At 41.1% G+C, this 19104-nt stretch overlaps 1 protein-coding gene across 1 annotated transcript; it reads right to left on the minus strand.

Annotated features, from left to right (window-relative positions):
• Window positions 1-622: 622 nt before the first annotated feature.
• On the minus strand, window positions 623-11150 carry LOC117451380 (phosphomannomutase 1-like). Its single transcript, XM_034089651.2, has 8 exons — window positions 10769-11150; window positions 9633-9744; window positions 8425-8501; window positions 8225-8316; window positions 7851-7950; window positions 6659-6734; window positions 2946-3061; window positions 623-1901 (listed from the first exon to the last, which is right to left on the minus strand). The coding sequence occupies exons 1-8, from the start codon at window positions 10850-10852 to the stop codon at window positions 1779-1781; spliced, it is 780 nt and encodes a 259-aa protein (XP_033945542.1). The 5' UTR covers window positions 10853-11150; the 3' UTR covers window positions 623-1778.
• Window positions 11151-19104: the final 7954 nt, after the last annotated feature.

Raw genomic sequence — 19104 nt, forward strand, 5'->3', positions numbered from 1 at the left:
GTCCCCTTTAAGGGGGAGAGGCAACATAGCTTTAAAGACAAGAACAACAATAAAGTAAATACATCATGTGTTGTTACATCATTTCCTGCCTTTTCTCTGAGGAAGCACTTAGGCTTAAACTCTGCAATCCAAGCCTTTGTGTTATTCAGGCCTTATTGTGCCTATAGCATTTAGCTGTGGGTCGAAATATAAATAATCACAAAAGAAACCATTGAAATAACAACAGCAATGTTGGCTTTCAAAGTTCTTGGTGCTCCGTTTCTACTCATCTGTTGCTATCGGTGAAGAGTTCAGCTATTTGACGGCAATTAACACCAAGTCACATTTTCTGACTGGCTTTTAAGAGATTAAAAGAGACATCGATGATTTAAAGATCTATCAAAGTGGTTATGCATTCTTCAAAATCTATCATTTGGTGTTCAGACAGTCACAAGATGAACTGTAATGTATTTTAGAAGCACCTGGTAGGATTTGAGTGTCTGGCGCCCTCCAGTGGTGACATGTGAGAACACAGGCAGAAAAACAGGCTGAGGAACTGTTTTGAGAAGGTGCTGTGATATGTAAGTGAGTCACATGTAACAGCGCATTAGTCAAACCTCAAGAACAACACGGGAGAACTATGATCAGTGCAAGATATCAAAACAGTTTTATTACAATTAATTCACTTTTTTATCCAGAAAATATTTAAAGTAATCAGTTAGCAACACATTAACATTTTCTGCTGTGCATAAAAGTGTTTTTCTACATGATCCTTTGAGTCTTTTGAGAGTTAACAGTCCTGCAGCTGATGTATTTAAAAGCCTCATATTTACATTACCGATACATCAAAGAGGCGTTATTATTCTGAGTCATGGCAGAATAAAAACCCATCACCCATTTAGTGTTCACACATTTAAAAAAGGGATTTAAAAAACCCTTTAAACAGCTTCATATTAAAAGAGTTCTAAACAACCAAGCATAATAATTGATGTTTACATTCGACCAGCGTTCAAGCCATACAGTTTGTAAAAATATTTTACATTAAAAAGAATGACTGACAGAAGTGTGCAGAGTGACTTGGAAGCAGCTCAACTCACAGGTTAAGATCAATTCATTGATTCAGTAGTAAATAAAATGTGATATATGTTCCTTTTATTGAATTTAAGATGCAAAACAAGCTTCTCCCCTGAAGCTTAAAAACATTTGATATTTAAGGGATCACACAGTAAATACATAATAAATCCCAGAGACATTCAAATAACTGGAATGATTCATACACCCTCAACTTCCGAGGACTAAAAAGCCACATGTGCTTTTTATGCTTCATTCATGTCTCATTTTCAAAATGGACTCCTCACCCTCTAATATCTCTCTTACCATCTCTTTCAGCAATTATCAACAATACCAACAATTGGTATGAAATGATTCCCAAAATTAGTGCAAAAAAATCACTTTATACTCAAATAATCTGGATTAATAATTTTCAATAATAACTTCTTTTATAATCTCTGTTAGTTGTTTAGCTAATGCTACATGCTAATCGTCTGGCACATTACTTTAACATGTAACACCTCCTCTGTCCCTTTTTAAAAATCTTTAAAGCAGTAGGACTAACGTTTAAAATGTAGTCAAATCCTCGCGCTGCTGCCCGTTGTTTTCACATTATTAAAAAGGAGAACATCAGTAGTACCTCGGAGTGGTTCATAAATGACCTGCATTAGAGTTGCTTGTTGTCGTACAATCAGAGAGCCGCAGGCAGCAGGCATCAGAGGGGATTGTGGGTAAAGGGATCAGGGAAATCAAGCCTCGTGAGGCGGAGCGTCAAAGAAAATCTCCCGACAGTACCGGGCCGTGTCCTCCGGAGAGAAGACGGTGAAACCGATGGTCCGCGGGTCGTTGAAGATTTCATAATCGTTGCCTCCCTGAACATGAGAAAAAACGGAAATGACTTTAAGAAAACAGATCAAAGTTATTTCTGTTAATGCTCTGCTCATCTTCAGTCACGAGGTAAGACATTTTAAACTCCAAGCACTGACAGAAACCTTTTTTATCTGAATCAAACAGATATTCAAGTAATTTAATATTGATAAAGTATCAACCCAGTCTCACGGCATTTCGTGTTGTAGTCACGACATTAATGTAATCTATTGATTCGTGTTCACCAGCACGATTTTTGCATTTTTTTCGTGTCACAGAACGATTTTAAAAGCAATGTATTTCACCACGTCTTTTTGTCCGGTCGGGTCTTGGAATACTTGGAATTGAAAATGTTCTTACTCAATATCTTACCCTAGGCCTAACCCTATTCCTTTTATTTAAAATTGTATAATGTCGGAGTTCTCTTGCCAGCCTCAGAATACTGAAATCTATATTTGTTGTCATCTTTTTTTCCTTCTAATTTCTTATTATTTGGTGCAGGCACGAAACATACTACCAATAGAAATACAAAAAATCGTTCTGTGTCAGAATACTGAACGATTTAAAATCTGTTTTTCCTTCTAATTTGTTATTATTTACATGGCTTTTAAAATCGATCTGTTTGACACGAAAAAAATGCGAAAATCGTGTTGGTGAACACGAATCAATAGATTAATATCGTGACTATAACACAAAATGCCGTGAGACTGTTCTGAAAGTACAGACAAGGGACAAGAAAACCTAGCTGAAGAGGGGAGGCAGGAAGCCTAGCTCGACCCTGAGAATATTTAACACATTGTCGGGTGTCATGAAAAGCGCCTGAAACAAAATCTTATGGCAAAATAACTAGAAGATGTATGACGTACGTTTCATAATGGATATATGTTTATGCTTAAAGATAACCATTTGTGAAGGTGAACCAAACAATGCGATAAGATATCGCATCTATGATAATTGAAATAAAAATGTGAAGATGCCTTTATTAAAAAGGGAAATGTTAATTGATATGGTTCAGACTGAGCGATGTGTAGATGTGAATATTGACTTGCATCTGAGGTCTCGTTGCCGAAGAAGTAGATGGAGTTCAGGCCTTCGCTGTCCAGCAGCTCCAAACACAGTCTCTTGTCCCAACCCTCCGGAAACACATCGAAGCTGATGAGACCGCCTGAAAGAGAAGAGGACCACCAGGACATTGTTATAACAACTTCATACTATAAACTAATGCACTCTGTATTCCTTTAAGGAGGAACAGGAACATTCTGATTGGAAAGAGCAGCGAGAGCAGTATTTATGTCGAGTTAACGGCACCAGTACATTTAATATGACGACAAATACTTTTCCCTTTCTCTTTTCTTAACCTCTACACTCAGCAGAACAAACTGTCCGCTCTCATGGGGACATTTGAAACTCTTTATCGAGCTGGGACAGACTGTTTGTTCAGAGGACATGTTGGCAGAGAGACACGGCATTCAGGACAAAGGATGCATCACAAACAAAACCCTCGACATTGTTTGGTCAGAAATATCACCGTGTGTGACGGGGCTGCACGACGCTGGGCAGATGGATCACATTGACTTTGATATTCACTCAGAAATCAGACGTGTTTTTTAAAAGATGGAGTGTATTCTTCCCAATTCAAATATGCTTTAAAAATGTTTTAATTAACTTATTTATTTGCTTTATGTCACTTTTTTTCATTCTTCTTTTCTTTTATGTTTTTTTAAATGGAAATGTAGGAAAAAAAACAGTCGGGAAAAATGTGAAAATGTTTTAAGCTGAAATAAAAAGCCTAAAAAGTATAACAGTAAATCCGTCATTGTTGTTCAGCTGTGAGTTTAAGCAACCTTTTAATCTGTGAAATGTATCTGAAGTTTCCCACAAAGCTCCCCCTCCCCCTCTTATATTCCTCTCAGCTGAAACATTTAAAGAGTCATCAATAACAAAGGTGAACAGCTGAGGAGCAGCCAGCCAATCAGAGCGCTGCTTCCCTCACACACCCTCCACCACACACACACCTTTAACCCCACACTGTAAAACACATCATCAACCTCTAAATCAACCCCTGTGTCACAATATGCTGCTAAATGCTGACTATAATATATATAATATAATATTAATATTTAAATTGTATTTTCGGATCCTGAACGAGACCGCCGGCAGAGCGCGTCTCCCCGTTACAGAAGGGAGCCATGCACGCAGCGCAGCGCAGAAGGATAACTTCTAGGCCCCGCTCTCTTTAACTCCAGTCGACTTCCTGCTGCTTTCCTCCGTGGGGAAACGACCAGGCTGCCGCGCCCGTCACACATTGCAGTCCCCGTAAGGAGCTGCACATGCCGCCGTTTTTGCGTGGCTGTGTCGTTAGTCGAAAGCCCGGTGGAGATCTGCTCATCTGTCATCGAAAATAATACGCTACACAGGGGCGGACTGGCCACCTGCGTGTTCTGGAGAATCACAGCATCCGGCCGTCAGCGAACCGAGCCGGTCGCCAGCGGGCCGTGGCGAATCGGGCTCGGTTCGCTGACGGCCGGCACCGCCCTTTATTTATCTAACTGTGTTTAAACTGCATCATGTAAGTTGCGCTGACGGGCGGCAGAGGTCCACAGCGAGGCCCCCCCGCAGCGAGGCCCCCCCGCAGCGAGGCCCCCCCGCCCTCCAGTTGACAGTTAACGAGCGTCGAGCTTTCCCCTCATCACCGCTCTCCGTGTCCGTCTCGTTCTGTGCTCTCAGGGCAGATTGCACACACTGTCAGGTTTAGATAACATCCATCCCAGAGATCAGCAGTACCCTCTGACGGGAGGCAGCTGTACAGGAACAGGAACTCTGAGGAAGCCGAGTGAATTCATCTCTACTCCACGCCGCTCCTCCGCTCCCTTCAGCGTCACCACATCACCCCAATTCTGGCCTCACTGCACCGGCTTCCAATTCGGTTCAGAATTGATTTTAAAATCCTTTCATTTGTTTTCAAAGCACTAAAGGGGCTGGCTCCGGCCTGTATAGCAGAACTGCTCCAGCGCTGCACCCCAGCCAGAGCCTTAAGGTCTGCTGACCAGCTGCTGCTGGTAGCGCCTAAGACCAGGCTCAAAACCCGAGGGCACCTTCGCAGCAGCCGGCCCCAGGCTCTGGAGCACTCTGCCCCTCCACGTGAGGTCGGCCCAGAGCCTAGGGGCTTTAAATCTACTCTTAAAACACACTTCTTCTCTCTGGCCTTCAGAGCGGAGCACCTGACCTTTCCCTGTGTTTGGTTTTATATTTGCGGTTGTAATTTATTGTCTTCTGTTTGCGATTGTAGTAATGTGTTATTTATTATTTGCATGTACAGCACTTTGGCTCGACCAAAGATCGTTTTTAAAATGTGCTATATAAATAAAACCTGATTTGATCCACTGGCTTCCGGTAACTGCTAGAATCCACTTCAAGACACTGGTACTTGCGTACCATGCTGCGAATGGATCTGGCCCTTCCTACATCCAGGACATGGTTAAACCGTACACCCCAGCACGTGCTCTCCGCTCTGCATCAGCCAAACGACTCGCTGCACCCTCGCTGCGAGGGGGACCCAAGTTCCCATCAGCAAAAACACGTGGGTTTGCTATCCTGGCTCCAAGATGGTGGAATGAGCTCCCCATTGACATCAGGACCGCAGAAAGCTTACACACCTTCCGGCGCAGACTGAAAACTCATCTCTTTCGACTCCACTTCGAGCGATAGAATGACTAACAAAGAACTGCTAACAGAGCACTTATATACTAATAAAGGGCTGGCTTCTCTAAAGCCAGTTGAGTAGCACTTGAAATACTTGGCTCTTTGAAACCTGATGTACTTTATGATTCTGTTTTCTTCAAGGTTGTGTCTTCCTGGTCGAATGCACTTATTGTAAGTCGCTCTGGATAAAAGCGTCAGCTAAATGCAATGTAACTCCGAACATCCTCCGAACAGCAGCTCGTCTCCTCTCCCTATCTGCAAATAGCACCGACTCCTCAAAAACACACTTTCCTGAGAGTGTGGGTGGGTTTTGTTTATTAAATGTTTTTATTTTGCACATTTGTACTTACTTTTAAAGTTAATATACTTATTTTATTTTATTATGGAGCACACATCACCGAGTCCCCCCCCGGATAATATAATTGCATTGTTTATATTCTATACATTTTTGATTAACCAATTAACCTTATTATCTAAAACTTTTATTTGACTTTTTATGTTTTGCAAAGGATGCAAAGTAGAATCTTTTATCTTATTTGATCAAATAAACCCCAGTTAATAATAAGTCGAAGAAAGAACTCCACCATTACATTTGTCTTTACTCGCCAGAGATCTCTATGAGCAATGAGGAAAAACAAGTCTGTGTGCTTTGTCTGAACTGTGCTCAGCCTTCCTCACACAGCACGTAGGCACACATTGATCTCCAGATCCACCTTGGAGAGTGGGTGTGTGCGTGCGTGCGTGTGTGTGTGTGTGTGTGTGTGTGTGTGTGTGTGTGTGTGTGTAATGGTTAACTGAGGGCTCCAACGTCCACCACACCTCCTCCAGCTGGGGGTAGACGGGTCTTTTTGGATCAGCGATAAGAGACGACAGACGGACACGCTGTGAAACCGGTTTGTATTAAAGAAGACGGCGTTCTGAGGAGCTTGTTTGATATGGAGACAACAAGACGAACCTGAGACACACCATATCATAAACCATGCAGATTCCTCCCATTTCAGTGTAATGCCACTCCTCTGGAAGGGCACCGCTCTTCCACTTAGATTCTGATATCCCTCACCTTTAGTGAAGCGCAGTCCTTTCCCAGCAAACTCCTCTTTCAGGGCAGCAACGAACTTCTCCCGGATCTTCTCTCTCTGTGGACAACGTGACAACGCAGTCAGACTCCGCCATCTTTGTTAATGAACACATGGCATTTACTTAAAGAAGCCCTATTGCATCAAGTCGTGCCTGAAATGCCACGATTGGACTCCGATGTTTACTTTCGTGTAATACTGACATCACTACGTAACACTCGCTCTTCTATTGGCTAGCGCTCCAACACATTGTACGTGATAGGCTAAGGGGCGGGACATCTCTAAGCGTTTGACCAATGACAACATAGCTGACCAATCAGAGCAGACTGGGCTCTGGTTTCAGACAGAGGGTGAAAAGAGGTGCTGCAGCACAGCTTTTTGAACACTAAAGCATGGAGACATGTAGAGACACGACATACCTCATCATTCCAACTGTTATCTGCTCTGTTTTCCAAGAGGTTAAATGTATGCACATAGTTTATATAATCTGAGTACACGTTATTCAATGTATGAACGTAAAAAAGCTGCATTAATGTGAGCGTGTAGCTAGAGGGTTAAACCTCTCCCCTCTGCTTCCTGCATATCTCCTGCTCTGCGAGCCATCAATGGACGGCCTGTTGAGGCGGACTGAAAGCTCAACATTGTTTGACCTCTCCGTGTAATTAATGAAGCCCATTTCATGAAACCGAGACACGGAGGCAGCCGGTGCCTCGCTGTGCCTGATGCTTCAAAGTGTACCGTTTGTTTAGCTCAGCTGCTGAAAGGCTACTGTGCATTATAATGAAACTCAAGCATGTAAATGAGATGTCCTTTTCACAAGGAAGGAACCTCGGAGTGCAGAAACTCATTTCCGGGTTTATTACTTATTCCCGCATCTCAAGGAAGTGCCGACAGAATGATAATATGCTAACCCAAAAACAAAGACCACAGCAAACTGCCAGGTTCTGTTGCAACATGTGTTTCTGTTTTCCTGGGAGGCGTGTGGCGCAGTGGGTTGGTGTTGGGGTCAGGGGGCACAGGTTCAAACCCCACTGCAGTCAGCATGTCGTTGTGTCCCTGAGACGCTTCACCCCAAATCGCCCACAGTATTGAGGATGGAAATCGCTTTGGATAAAAGCGTCTAACACGTAATGTAATGTTTGGTCACTATTAAAATGAATGATGAACGGTTTTCACCTTATCGATTTCAGAGAACTCGATCCGCTCCTCTCGCGTGCAGCTTCGACCGATGGGGGAAATGTTGAGCATGCCATTCCTGAATTCAATGAACGTTCCCCTGCAGGAATGAAACAACAGATGGTTAACGGTAGTTGTTAGGTGTCAGAAAACGAAGTTAACCGACACAGAAACACCGGGATGCATTTATTACTTCCCATAGGAGGTTTTGTTTTAGCTTTATTCCCATGCAGGCGTCACGATGCGAGGCAAGTCTTTTTCTACTTTAAGATGCTATTGATGATTAGATTGCAGGGATACAAGGAATGCATTTGTGTGTGTGTGTGTGTGTGTGTGTGTGTGTGTGTGAGTCCACCTGAGGCTTTGCTGCTCACCTCTTCTTGGGCAGCTTGATGAGCCCCATGTAGCTGAGGCAGAAGTTGATCAGGTCCTGCAGCAGCTCCTCCCCGAGCTGGTTCTGAATGGCCTGATGGGATGCACACGCACTCATTCATGTCTTCCTCTTTAGTGGTTACAGGTGACATGTTGCAAACAAGCTGACATAGCAACAAGTCAAAAGGGACTGCTTACTCACGTGCTTTGAGAGGAGCTTCCCGTCCTTGTATTGCACCGTCCCGTTCTCAGCAAACACATAGTCGAACTTGTCCACCACTGCAGGAGAATGGACCAATGAAATGCGTCGAAAGGGCTCACCTGGTTTTTAATAACCTGCGAGTGGCTCTTCCGCTAAATGTGAACAAGGGAAACTAGGCCTGCTATATTTACCTGGAGGCAGATTATGTAACACCACCTAGAAAGCTAATCTTACTGGCTTCACTTTGGCTTGGAAGTGCACTGCAACACTCTGAAGCAATAACTCAGTCGATGCTTGGTCACTGAACCTTTCATTGTACAGCTTTAACCAGAACAATGTAATCATAGAAGAACTGCCAGATGTATGTAATAATGTCATAGTACAACTTCCTAAACAGCTTCATTAGGCACCATGATAATTAAACTATTGCCACGAGGTCACATGACGTGGAAGTTATTAAAAACATATCGTCATTTGGAGTGACGTTTTCAGCATGTCTAATCCACCACATTCTCCAGCAGCTACGACTCCACCTGCTGCCATGTGGGCATCGAGAAGAATGCATACAGACTCAACTTGGCACACATGTGAAACCACACGCTCCCTCTTGACACAGCAGTTGTCGGTTCGATTAATTTGTGTTTCGTTTTTGTTTTAACTTTAAGTAAGGCGACCTTGGGTGTCCTGAAAGGCGCCTCGAAATAAAACGTATTATTATTATCCCAGTTATGCCACAATATGTACAGATACACAAGTCTTCCTTCTGTCTACTCAGCGGTGAGGTTGTTGGGGCTGCCGTTATTCCCAGATTATTAAACAAAAATAAACCAAAAGTGTCAAGAATCCTGCAGATACATCCAATAAGCCAAACTATTGTAACGGCTACATACTGTACGGAAGTTTGCACTAATATGTTCCTTTATTTAACTATGGCTCCCTGCAGTCTGGTGACATCAACAACACAATCATGATGAGATAAACAAAACGTAGTCAACATGAATCAATTTTTGACACAAATAGAGGAGGAAAAAGCATGTTGTATTTATTATATCCGTGTTGTTTATGTCTGTACAACTCCCAAGGACCCTATTCTCTGTTGACTGGTGTGAAGAAGTTAAAGTGTGAGGTCGTGCATTGTCATCCATCCGGGTGACTGCCACAGCCTGCAGTGCCAACACGGTTCAGACAGGAAGAGGAAGAGGACTCACCATCGTCCCCGAGCTGCTCAGCTATCTTGGAGTAGTCCGACCCTCCCACGATGCCGATCTTCACTTTCCTCCGGAGCGACTGGAAGAACTCGTCCAACTGAGGGTCGATTTTCTGGTGATTACAGGAACATGCGTCATGATGACTATTTGGGTGAACTGCTTAGCGCCACCCTTAGGTATTGTGACAGGAGACTCGATAATGTCTAAGATTTTGGAGATACTTTTCTTCACGTAACGGCATGTCTCTAGCTGTTTGGTCATGTGTTTTATCTTTATGTCCACATTACACACCCACGGGCGAGCAATCTCTGTGTGCCGCACTGTGTTGTTGAAGCATGATTACACAGGGAGAACAGAGAACAATGGACTCAACAGGACAGTTTGCCTTTTTTTTTTTTTTTTATTTGGGCAGAAGAAGTACACACACACACACACACACACACACACACACACACACACACACACACACACACACACACACACACACACACACACACACACACACACACACACACACACACACACACACACACACACACACACACACACACACACACACACACACACACACACACACACACACACACACACACACACACACACACACACACACACACACACACACACACACACACACACACACACACAAACACACACAAACACACACACACACACACACACACACACACACACACACACACACACACACACACACACACACACACACACACACACACACACACACACACACACACACACACACACACACACACACGAAATGGAAGGAAGAAGAGAGAGTGGACGTTTCAAAACAACTGAAACATCCAGTTAAACCAACATTATTGTGAAAATAAAAATGAAACAAACTATGTATATCGTTGTCAATTTTCGCCCAGATAATCAAAGGCATGGTTGCAAAAATGTAATACAAAACAAACACTAATGAAAGTCCATGGGGGGGGGGGGGGGGGGGTAGTTTCAATGTGAATGAAATCAGGACTAAAATAGGTCACCATACATTAACACAATTTGACATTACCATATGATAACACACAGCCCCTCGTGGGTGTGTGTTTGACATATGTGTTTAAAGGTTGCAGATAGTAAACAAACACATAATTGATATATGATTTTACCTCTCTCGGTGGAGTCAAAGTACCGTCCACGTCAAACAGGCACAGGATATTTCGGTCCGAGGAGAAGACATCTGATTTCTCCATTTCTTCCACTCTTACGAGTTTGTCTGTTGTACTATTTGGACGTTTTAGCTAAAGGTCCACCCTCGTGCAAACAAACACGCAATAACACACATTTACGTCACAGAGTATATTCAGCAGTCAGTTATATCAGAATGAAAACCCGCCTCCAAGGTTACATTAAATATTCTCTTCCAGGACAGTTATTTGTTCTGGTTCCTCTTCCTTCTTCGGGTCACAGTCCTGCTGTCTTGGCTCGGTTCTGCTCGGCCCGGCTCAGCACCAACAAACAAACACGGCGTGCTGTACTTATCGGCTCTTTCGCTACTCTGTAAATCACCGGTCCGCCAATCACAAGCGAGGACGACGTGACGTCAACGGGTGGGCGGGCCAGATCGATTTCCATGCATGTCCACAACACAGCGAATCGACCTTTTACCTACAAATTAATGATGGATGCTGCACAGAAACACGCCAGGAAAAAATGTACAGTCCATGGAAACACAAATTAAAAAAATATATGTTAAACTCCTACTTGATGTATTACATGTCTGATATATGGGTCATTCCAGAATTGGAGGACAATCACAATTTAGACACCAACATTTTTGAAAAATTAACCTTTTTTTTTAATTCTTTTTTTTATGTATTTAGGAAAAACAGATAATAAACCATCAAAAAAAGTGATTTTCCCAGCTAGGCATCAAATGTATATTTTCCAATGAAGAATTACCCCTGTTACTCTAATCATAGTAACAGGGTTGAAAGTAACAGGGTTGAAAATCAATGCTAATTTGAGCTTTAACCTCAGGAATTATTGCTGGATGTAGCATGTAATGCTACTTTCAAAGCAAGGACAAACTTGGATATTTAATGAAAGAAAGATGACTTTGAAATGAATATGCTTTATTCTGATAATAATTATGAGTAACAGCGTTGACTGGGTTAGAGTGCCACACTCATTTAAGACTGAAACGATTGTAAAAATATGAAAAGTAAAAGAGAGGTCTTAGTTTTGGTCACTAGCACATGGCTTGCTGATGTCACTTCCACTGTGTCATCTGATTTACAGTTTGTTCACTTCCTGTGCCAATCTAAAAAGGTTTGGGTAACAGGGTTGAACGCATGTTGAGGGACACACCTTCTGTGCAAAATTACTGTTATTTAAAATATGTTTATGATTTAACAAATTGATTTTACCAATACAAGAGACATATATCAATAGAATAATACCAACAAAAGTAAATAAAATCCCTATTTTAAATGTTATATTTGACATGCAAGTTGGTCACCAAGAAGCGGGGACACCAGAAAAATGCCATTTTAGGAGGTGTTCGAGAGCAATTTGATCATTAATAATATTTTGAAACCACTTTTTCTACAACTTTATATACATTTTGTTTCAAGACAAGTATGTTCAACACAACAAGCGCATGTTTTAGCTTTTTGGGCATGGATTATTATTTTTAATATGGGGGACATGAAATGTCCTCCAATTCTGGAATGACCATATAATGTTATGTAAAGCGCTTTGAGAACTTGGAAAAGCGCTAAATAAATGCAATGAATTATTAATTATTATTATTAGTTATATAAATGTCATGATTTTGAAGCTGCTCTGTCATTTTGATGGCTGGGTTTGTTTTATGTGTTTGCTGATTATTATGTCATTATTGTTTATGTTGTTGTGTATGTAGGGAGCAAAACACATTACAAAAAATATATATTCATTTGCATATAAAGTCTATGGAAACACCACAGGCTGTTGTGAATTATCCATTTTTAATGGGAGAATAGTAATAGTTTTGTTTCTTTTTTATAATTAAGGAAAAACTATTCCACTTATTAAAATCATGCACAACAGTAAGGGGGGTAAAAACTTGCAAATACGTTTCAAAATAAAATAATATATTGCTTAAAATGATCTATTTTCACAAGCAATTTAAGTAAAAGTCCAGTTCCTTTGCAAAATAATCAGTTTTTATAAAAAGAGTAATATTTTATATATGTTTTATTAAATAGTAAAACATGAGAATAATAATTAATGATTATACTACATAACAAATAATAATATTGCTAAAAATATGTATTTGTTGGTTAAAGTGCTTTGACATTGCATTTGTTTTGTACATTTGTTTTAATTACTCAATTACACGGCCACATAAGACAGCAGCAGCTCAGACTGTGGGGCATCTTCTTGGGAACCGGGGGGTCACCGGTTCAGGTCCCCAAATAGACCAAGTATGACACTTTGAGAGAACTCAAAGTACTTTGAGAGAGGCCATTTCACCTCCTTGGCACTTGAGCAAGTACACCCACACTGCTTCCAAGGTGTTGCAATCTCATATTTATTTATATTTCTTTCTTTCCATGAAACAAACAAGCCACAAGAAGAAGATAGCCTACACGTTTTTCAAGCTTGAAACCAGCTGACCTTTCGATCGGTCCAGTATCCATAAAAATCAAGATTACAGTTCCAGAAATTGAATAATTACATGTTGCACTGTTTCTGGTTTCCCAAATTAAACAGGTCCTTTGTTCAGGCTGCCTCTTGTATGTTTAAGACATTTAGAAATATTAAAATGTAAATGTAATGACTGATTTTTAGAGGTTTCATAACACAAATGGTGTGTTATACAACTAATGTATGGTCGTTTTACATTTGTCAGCACCGTGTTTGACTGTTTCCTTTTGAAATTGTATTTAGCGAGCTCAGATCACATTGCCCCTCCTCTTGATTTGATTACTGTCTTCCACCCATGCCAACATCTGTGACTTTGCGGCAGTGTCAGGCTTGCAGCTGGCAGACATGACTTTTAATGTTGTACTTATTATGTAGGTTGGATATACAATGTGCAACAACAAATATTTTCATTATATTTTCAACTTCCTGTGCTGTCCAGAATCCCTTTTTTCTTCTTAATGCTTTCAACAAAACACATTTCCACTGTTAAGTATTGGAAACATCTCGTTCTGCATCTTCATTGGGCCAAAACCTCCACAAGAGGGCAGAATGGCGGAGAGAGTGTTATTGTGCTCTCCTAAAGACACATTAATATGACTGCTCATCAGGCATCCACCCCACATAGAATTTTAAGTCACATACCTTAAAATGTTTCACCATCTGTATAAAAATGCATATGAAGTAATTATATTATCATGTTTGTCAGAGGAGGGCATGACACAAATACATCCAAAAATATATCAAGAAAGTGTCTGAACATAAATACTTTTCAATTGTTACAGGCTTTTCTAAAGTATTACATTTTAATTATGGATAAAAGCGTAAGCTAACATGACTGTACTGTTTTGTATTGCAACATGTTGAATTGCATTTCATTCAATTACATTACATTGCATTTAGCTGACGCTTTTATCCAAAGCGACTTACAATAAGTGCGTTCGACCAACAAAATACAAACTTGAAGAAAACAGAATCATAAAGCACATCAGGTTTCATAGAGCAAAAACATTTCAAGTGCTACTCAACTGGCTTTAGATAAGCCAGTCCTTTATTAGTATATAATTTCAATTTATAAACAATTCAAAACTTGAACAAAAGCTTTGTCGGCCAAAAAATGTTCAGTATAGTTCAAGTATACCTAAACATGAATCCTGATTTAAGATTCATACTAAAACTGAAAGTAAATAAAAACAAAAATATGGATTACAGGAAAAGTGGAACCGTTAGTCACCTTGATTTGTGGGTTTTTACGTATCGGGAAATAAGGATTCATCATGTTATCCTCGACTTCTGTTGTTGTGTGATTTGGTGTCCTAACTTGTTAACGAAACAAAGCAAATATATTCTCAAGAACATAAGATAGACCTCTTCAGTAACATGTGATGAAACAGTTTGCAGCAATTATTGACGAGGGCAATTTTGCAACAGATGACCAGCTTAATACTGGCACCATAAATCACCTGCATGTTTATCTTTTCTGCCTGTCGCAGCCATCATAAATCACCCTGAATAGAGCTGAGGTTAAACAAGAGATAGGGTATTGTTTCTTGGCATTTGTAGGTTACCTGTATTTTTGGGTGTATTTTGACCATGCTATCAGAGCTTTTGGTCTTTTGTCTGAGTTTAGAGGGCGGAAAGCTAACGGATTTGGTGTCAGAGAGTTATGTGCAGGGTTTATTAGTAAGATGCCAATCAATATGGTCGAATAGTATGAGGGAGGAACCGAGGGGAATGATTGCCGTATCGTAAAGAGATTAATGATTAGCTTCTTAAATAATGAGCATGCTTCTTTATCTGACCTCAATCCCCATGTTTGCTCTGACTCCAGCAGAAGGGGTCGTATAGCTTTAACCTTTACTCAAGGGGATAAGGCTTGTGTTTAAGAAAAGTGTTATTGTCAACACATCTCGCGAGTCCATTATTTAGTCCTTCTCCAAACTCTTGAATTCCTCAAATTGTCACTTTGCCCATTGTTCCTATATATGTCAATCTTTTAAAACAGTTGTTATAAGTTATTACCTTTAACAGCTTAACCAGAATACAAATTGGCTTTTTGGGGACTTGTGTTCGGATCAATACACTATCATTGCCCTTCGTGCCCTTATAGTTTTCAGACTCAAATGGATAACTGTTTCCGGGTTGAGAGGTCCAACAATCCAGAGAACACAAATAACAAATGTGTTTTTTCCTCAAAGTTTCATTCTAGTAATTTCAGAATGACTGAAATTGTCAAAAAAGACACAAAAAGAATGTAAAGATTAATATTGTTCCCAGTTTGACAATACAACATGTATATTCTTCATCTACTTGCCCGTATGTATCACATGGACATTGAGACATGCAATGAAATTCATAATGGCCTTGTTTTATGGCAACAATAAATACTGAAGTAAGCATATTTTTAAACACTGTAATTGAGCCATTTTATTGGATCCCTTTTATGGATCTTTGAAATACATTTCCTTGGGTTTAACATGGTCTGAGTTTGTTTTAGGATAAGGGGTTGTCACTCAGTACACTGTAAAAAAGTAACGCTGTTGGCCTGATTTTTTGGTAAACCAAAGGTATTTTATTCTGACTACATCAAATCTCAACTATGAATTATTTTTATGCTATGTATGTAATTTATTATATCTAATGCCTTGTCTTTTATCTGGACCCTGAGTCTGTAATAAAGTTTTCATTCATTCATTCAACTATCATTACCAAGTTTGTTCTGTGAAGTTTGTCTAATTTCACAAGTTAGGTTCGCAAAACTCACATGTATAGGTTTGAGGTTAACACCATGTTCTGTGAGCTTGCTTTGCCACAAAATGGGGTCTCCAACGGAATTATGCAGGGGCCTCTTGTATTTCCCACATGTGCAGCAATCTCCTCTCAACTGGACTTCTCCTTCCTAAAAGTGAGCCCCTTGTTTGAATATTGCATCGAAACTCAATTGTAATTAGCATTACAGTAATTGCATGCAAATTATTCAGTTGGTTGTGTTGATTACTGGTTAAAGGGGCACCGCATTCTGGTTGTTACTGAATCGTTAGCCACCTTGAGCATTAGCTAGCTAACGCTGCCTTCCAAGAGGGAACATGTTGCAGACGAAGCACCGACGTTACATCCTTAATCTGAATAATAGTACTTTTGTGTAGCTAAAGTAGGCACATTTGTTATTCTTGTGTAGCTAAAGGTTTTTACTTTGTGTGTGTAGAACTCAAGACTTAAAGTTAGACAGAAAGTTGCCTTAACATCTGATTTGATTTGTCCATCCATCCATCCATCCTTCTTCTCCCGCTTTTCCGTGGTCGGGTCTCGGGGTAGCAGTTCCAGCAGAGAGTCCCAAACTTCCTTTTCCCTGGCGACATCAACCAGCTCTGACTGGGGGGTCCCAAGGCGCTCCCAGGCCAGCGAAGAGATGTAATCCCTCCACCTGGTCCTAGGTCTACCCCTTGGTCTCTTCCCAGCTGGACGTGCCTGGAACACCTCCCTAGGGAGGCGCCCAGGTGGCATCCTAACTAGGTGCCCGAACCACCTCAACTGGCTTCTTTCGACGCGAAGGAGGAGCGGCTCAACTCCGAGTCCCTCCCTGATGACCGAACTTCTCACCTTATCCCTAAGGGGGACGCCAGCCACCCTGCGGAGGAAACCCATCTCGGCCGCTTGTATCCGCGATCTCGTTCTTTCGGTCATGACCATTTGATTTGTCCTAACTTTTAAATGTTTACAGTTTAAGGTTAAGATTTGCTCACATGGGTAAATTGAGTTTATGCTTAACAAGTACTTCTTCTTACCTCAGCCTCTTCTTTTATATGTATAAGTGTATGCATGTGTGTGTGTGTGTGTGTGTGTGTGTGTGTGTGTGTGTGTGTGTGTGTGTGTGTGTGTGTGTGTGTGTGTGTGTGTGTGTGTGTGTGTGTGTGTGTGTGTGTGTGTGTGTGTGTGTGTGGCCAACATGCCTACCCTGCTGTTTGTGTCTCTGTGAAAGCCTCCATTAAAGCAGAGCTCTTATCTACCTTCATACCGAGGGGAAAGTGCTCAGTTGCAACCTTTTCCCCCCCGACTAACAATAACAAGCACTGTTAACAGCGTTCAGCTGCTATCAAACAGCCATCATGACACAATAAAACTAAGGGTCTTGTTCCTCTTAACACGTTACCGTTTCCTCTGCCTGATAAAATGCCAGGGTGTGTTGGGACGGAAAGCCTCTTCACCTGACAAGGTAATGGGAGTAAATGGCTGTGTGCCCCAAGCCAACCGTGCTATTACGACGTCATACGTGTGTGTTTGTTGACGTTTACAACCCTGTAAGGAAGCTGAGGGATGATGCACTGTACTGGAAAGACAGGAGTTTAGGTTGGAAATATTGTACAAATATGTATAAACATAGTATGTGTTGTGTGTGGAGTCACACGGCGTAGTAATTTAATGGGTTCTGGTGTTAATTGCGACTTTATTGGAGGAAATGAAAAAGCACACTACGAACTTTCATATGTTTTTCTCCATATACTGTACGCAGCAGAGCGTTCATCTCATTTCCAGAGAGCATAAAACTGTGAGAGAGACAGTTCAATGGTGTGATTACGAGTTTGACACCAGCAAGATTTAGGATGGGCAATACAGTGCGTTTGTATAAGATGGGTGACAATGGCAAAGACCCGGAAGTTAGCATCGAAAAGGTCACTTGATAAAAGCAAAAGGACTTTTCTATTGCAAGAATAATACCTCAAGCAAACACACGTTAATGATACTTACTCGTCACCACTGCTAAGCTAAAAGCGGCTAATTGTATGCATGGTAACGCTTAGTTCAATCAGGAGAGACGTGATGTATGGAATACATATTTATTATCGGTCACATTATATAAATGAAACATAATGATGACAGTTTATAACAAGTGAATGAAATGGTGTTTTGGCGATTAGGCCCAGGTTTTGTAGGATATCAATCGGGAAGGGAAGGAACCGTTTCCCCTGGGTCTAGACACTGGTGGTGGTGATAAGTGGTTAGGTCCGGTTGGAAGGGAGAAGGTTGAGCTTGGCCCTGAGTTGGAAGCAGGAGGCGAAGGGGTGGAGGAGGGTTGCGCGTTGACACCTGGAAGACAGCTGATAGGAAAGGGGAGAGCATATATAGAGGGATTAACAGGTGCGATCATTAGGCTTGTAAATGGAGGGGCGTGATAGGTTGGCTGAGGAGAGGCGCTCCCTGTCATTTAGTGCAGGGAGCGAGTATTGCCATGACGAGCAATACGGAGTGATAGGTCTTCCTGTCTGAACTTGCGCTAAGCTTCATTAGTCTCATTTATGACGCATTTCCATTGCAGGGCCTCACTCGGCTTAGTACGGTATAGTTAGGCCTTGTTAGGTAAGGTAAGGTGACCAGATTTTCAAAATGAAAACCAGGGACATTTTGAGTTTTGCGGTCAATATATCATTAACATATCCAATTGTCTTCACTGTTAAAGAAAAAGGGGGGACAATTCCGGTTTAATGTAATTCGAACATTTGAACTGTTGGATACAAACAGAAGGAAGATAATAATAATAATAATAATAATAATAATAATAATAATAATAATAATAATAATACATTTATTTTGGGGGGCGTCTTTCAAAACACCCAAGGACACCTTACAGGGTTACAGATTTACAATTTACAATTTTACCTTACAAATTAAAACCGTGGATTTAGTGAAGTATCAGCCGGGGTAAGACAAGACAAACAACAGGAAATTGACTACAAAAGGACACAAAAAGATAGCTCATATATGAGACTTCAAAGGTCTTTTATTTTGAAGCTGTACATCAGATTGTCCTGATTCTCTC

This window comes from Pseudochaenichthys georgianus, chromosome 8, assembly GCF_902827115.2.
Source record: "Pseudochaenichthys georgianus chromosome 8, fPseGeo1.2, whole genome shotgun sequence".
Taxonomy (NCBI): Eukaryota; Metazoa; Chordata; class Actinopteri; order Perciformes; family Channichthyidae; genus Pseudochaenichthys; species Pseudochaenichthys georgianus.

Bases quoted from the DNA above. Each gene is read 5' to 3' on its own strand.
- LOC117451380 (XM_034089651.2), bottom strand. From the start codon at position 10,852: ATGGAGAAATCAGATGTCTTCTCCTCGGACCGAAATATCCTGTGCCTG. The intron at 8,502-9,632 runs GTGAGTCCTCTT...ATTCTCCTGCAG, and splicing joins TGAGCAGCTCGGGGACGATG to TGGTGGACAAGTTCGACTAT. The intron at 6,735-7,850 runs GTGAAAACCGTT...CGTTGTCCACAG, and splicing joins AGTTCTCTGAAATCGATAAG to AGAGAGAAGATCCGGGAGAA.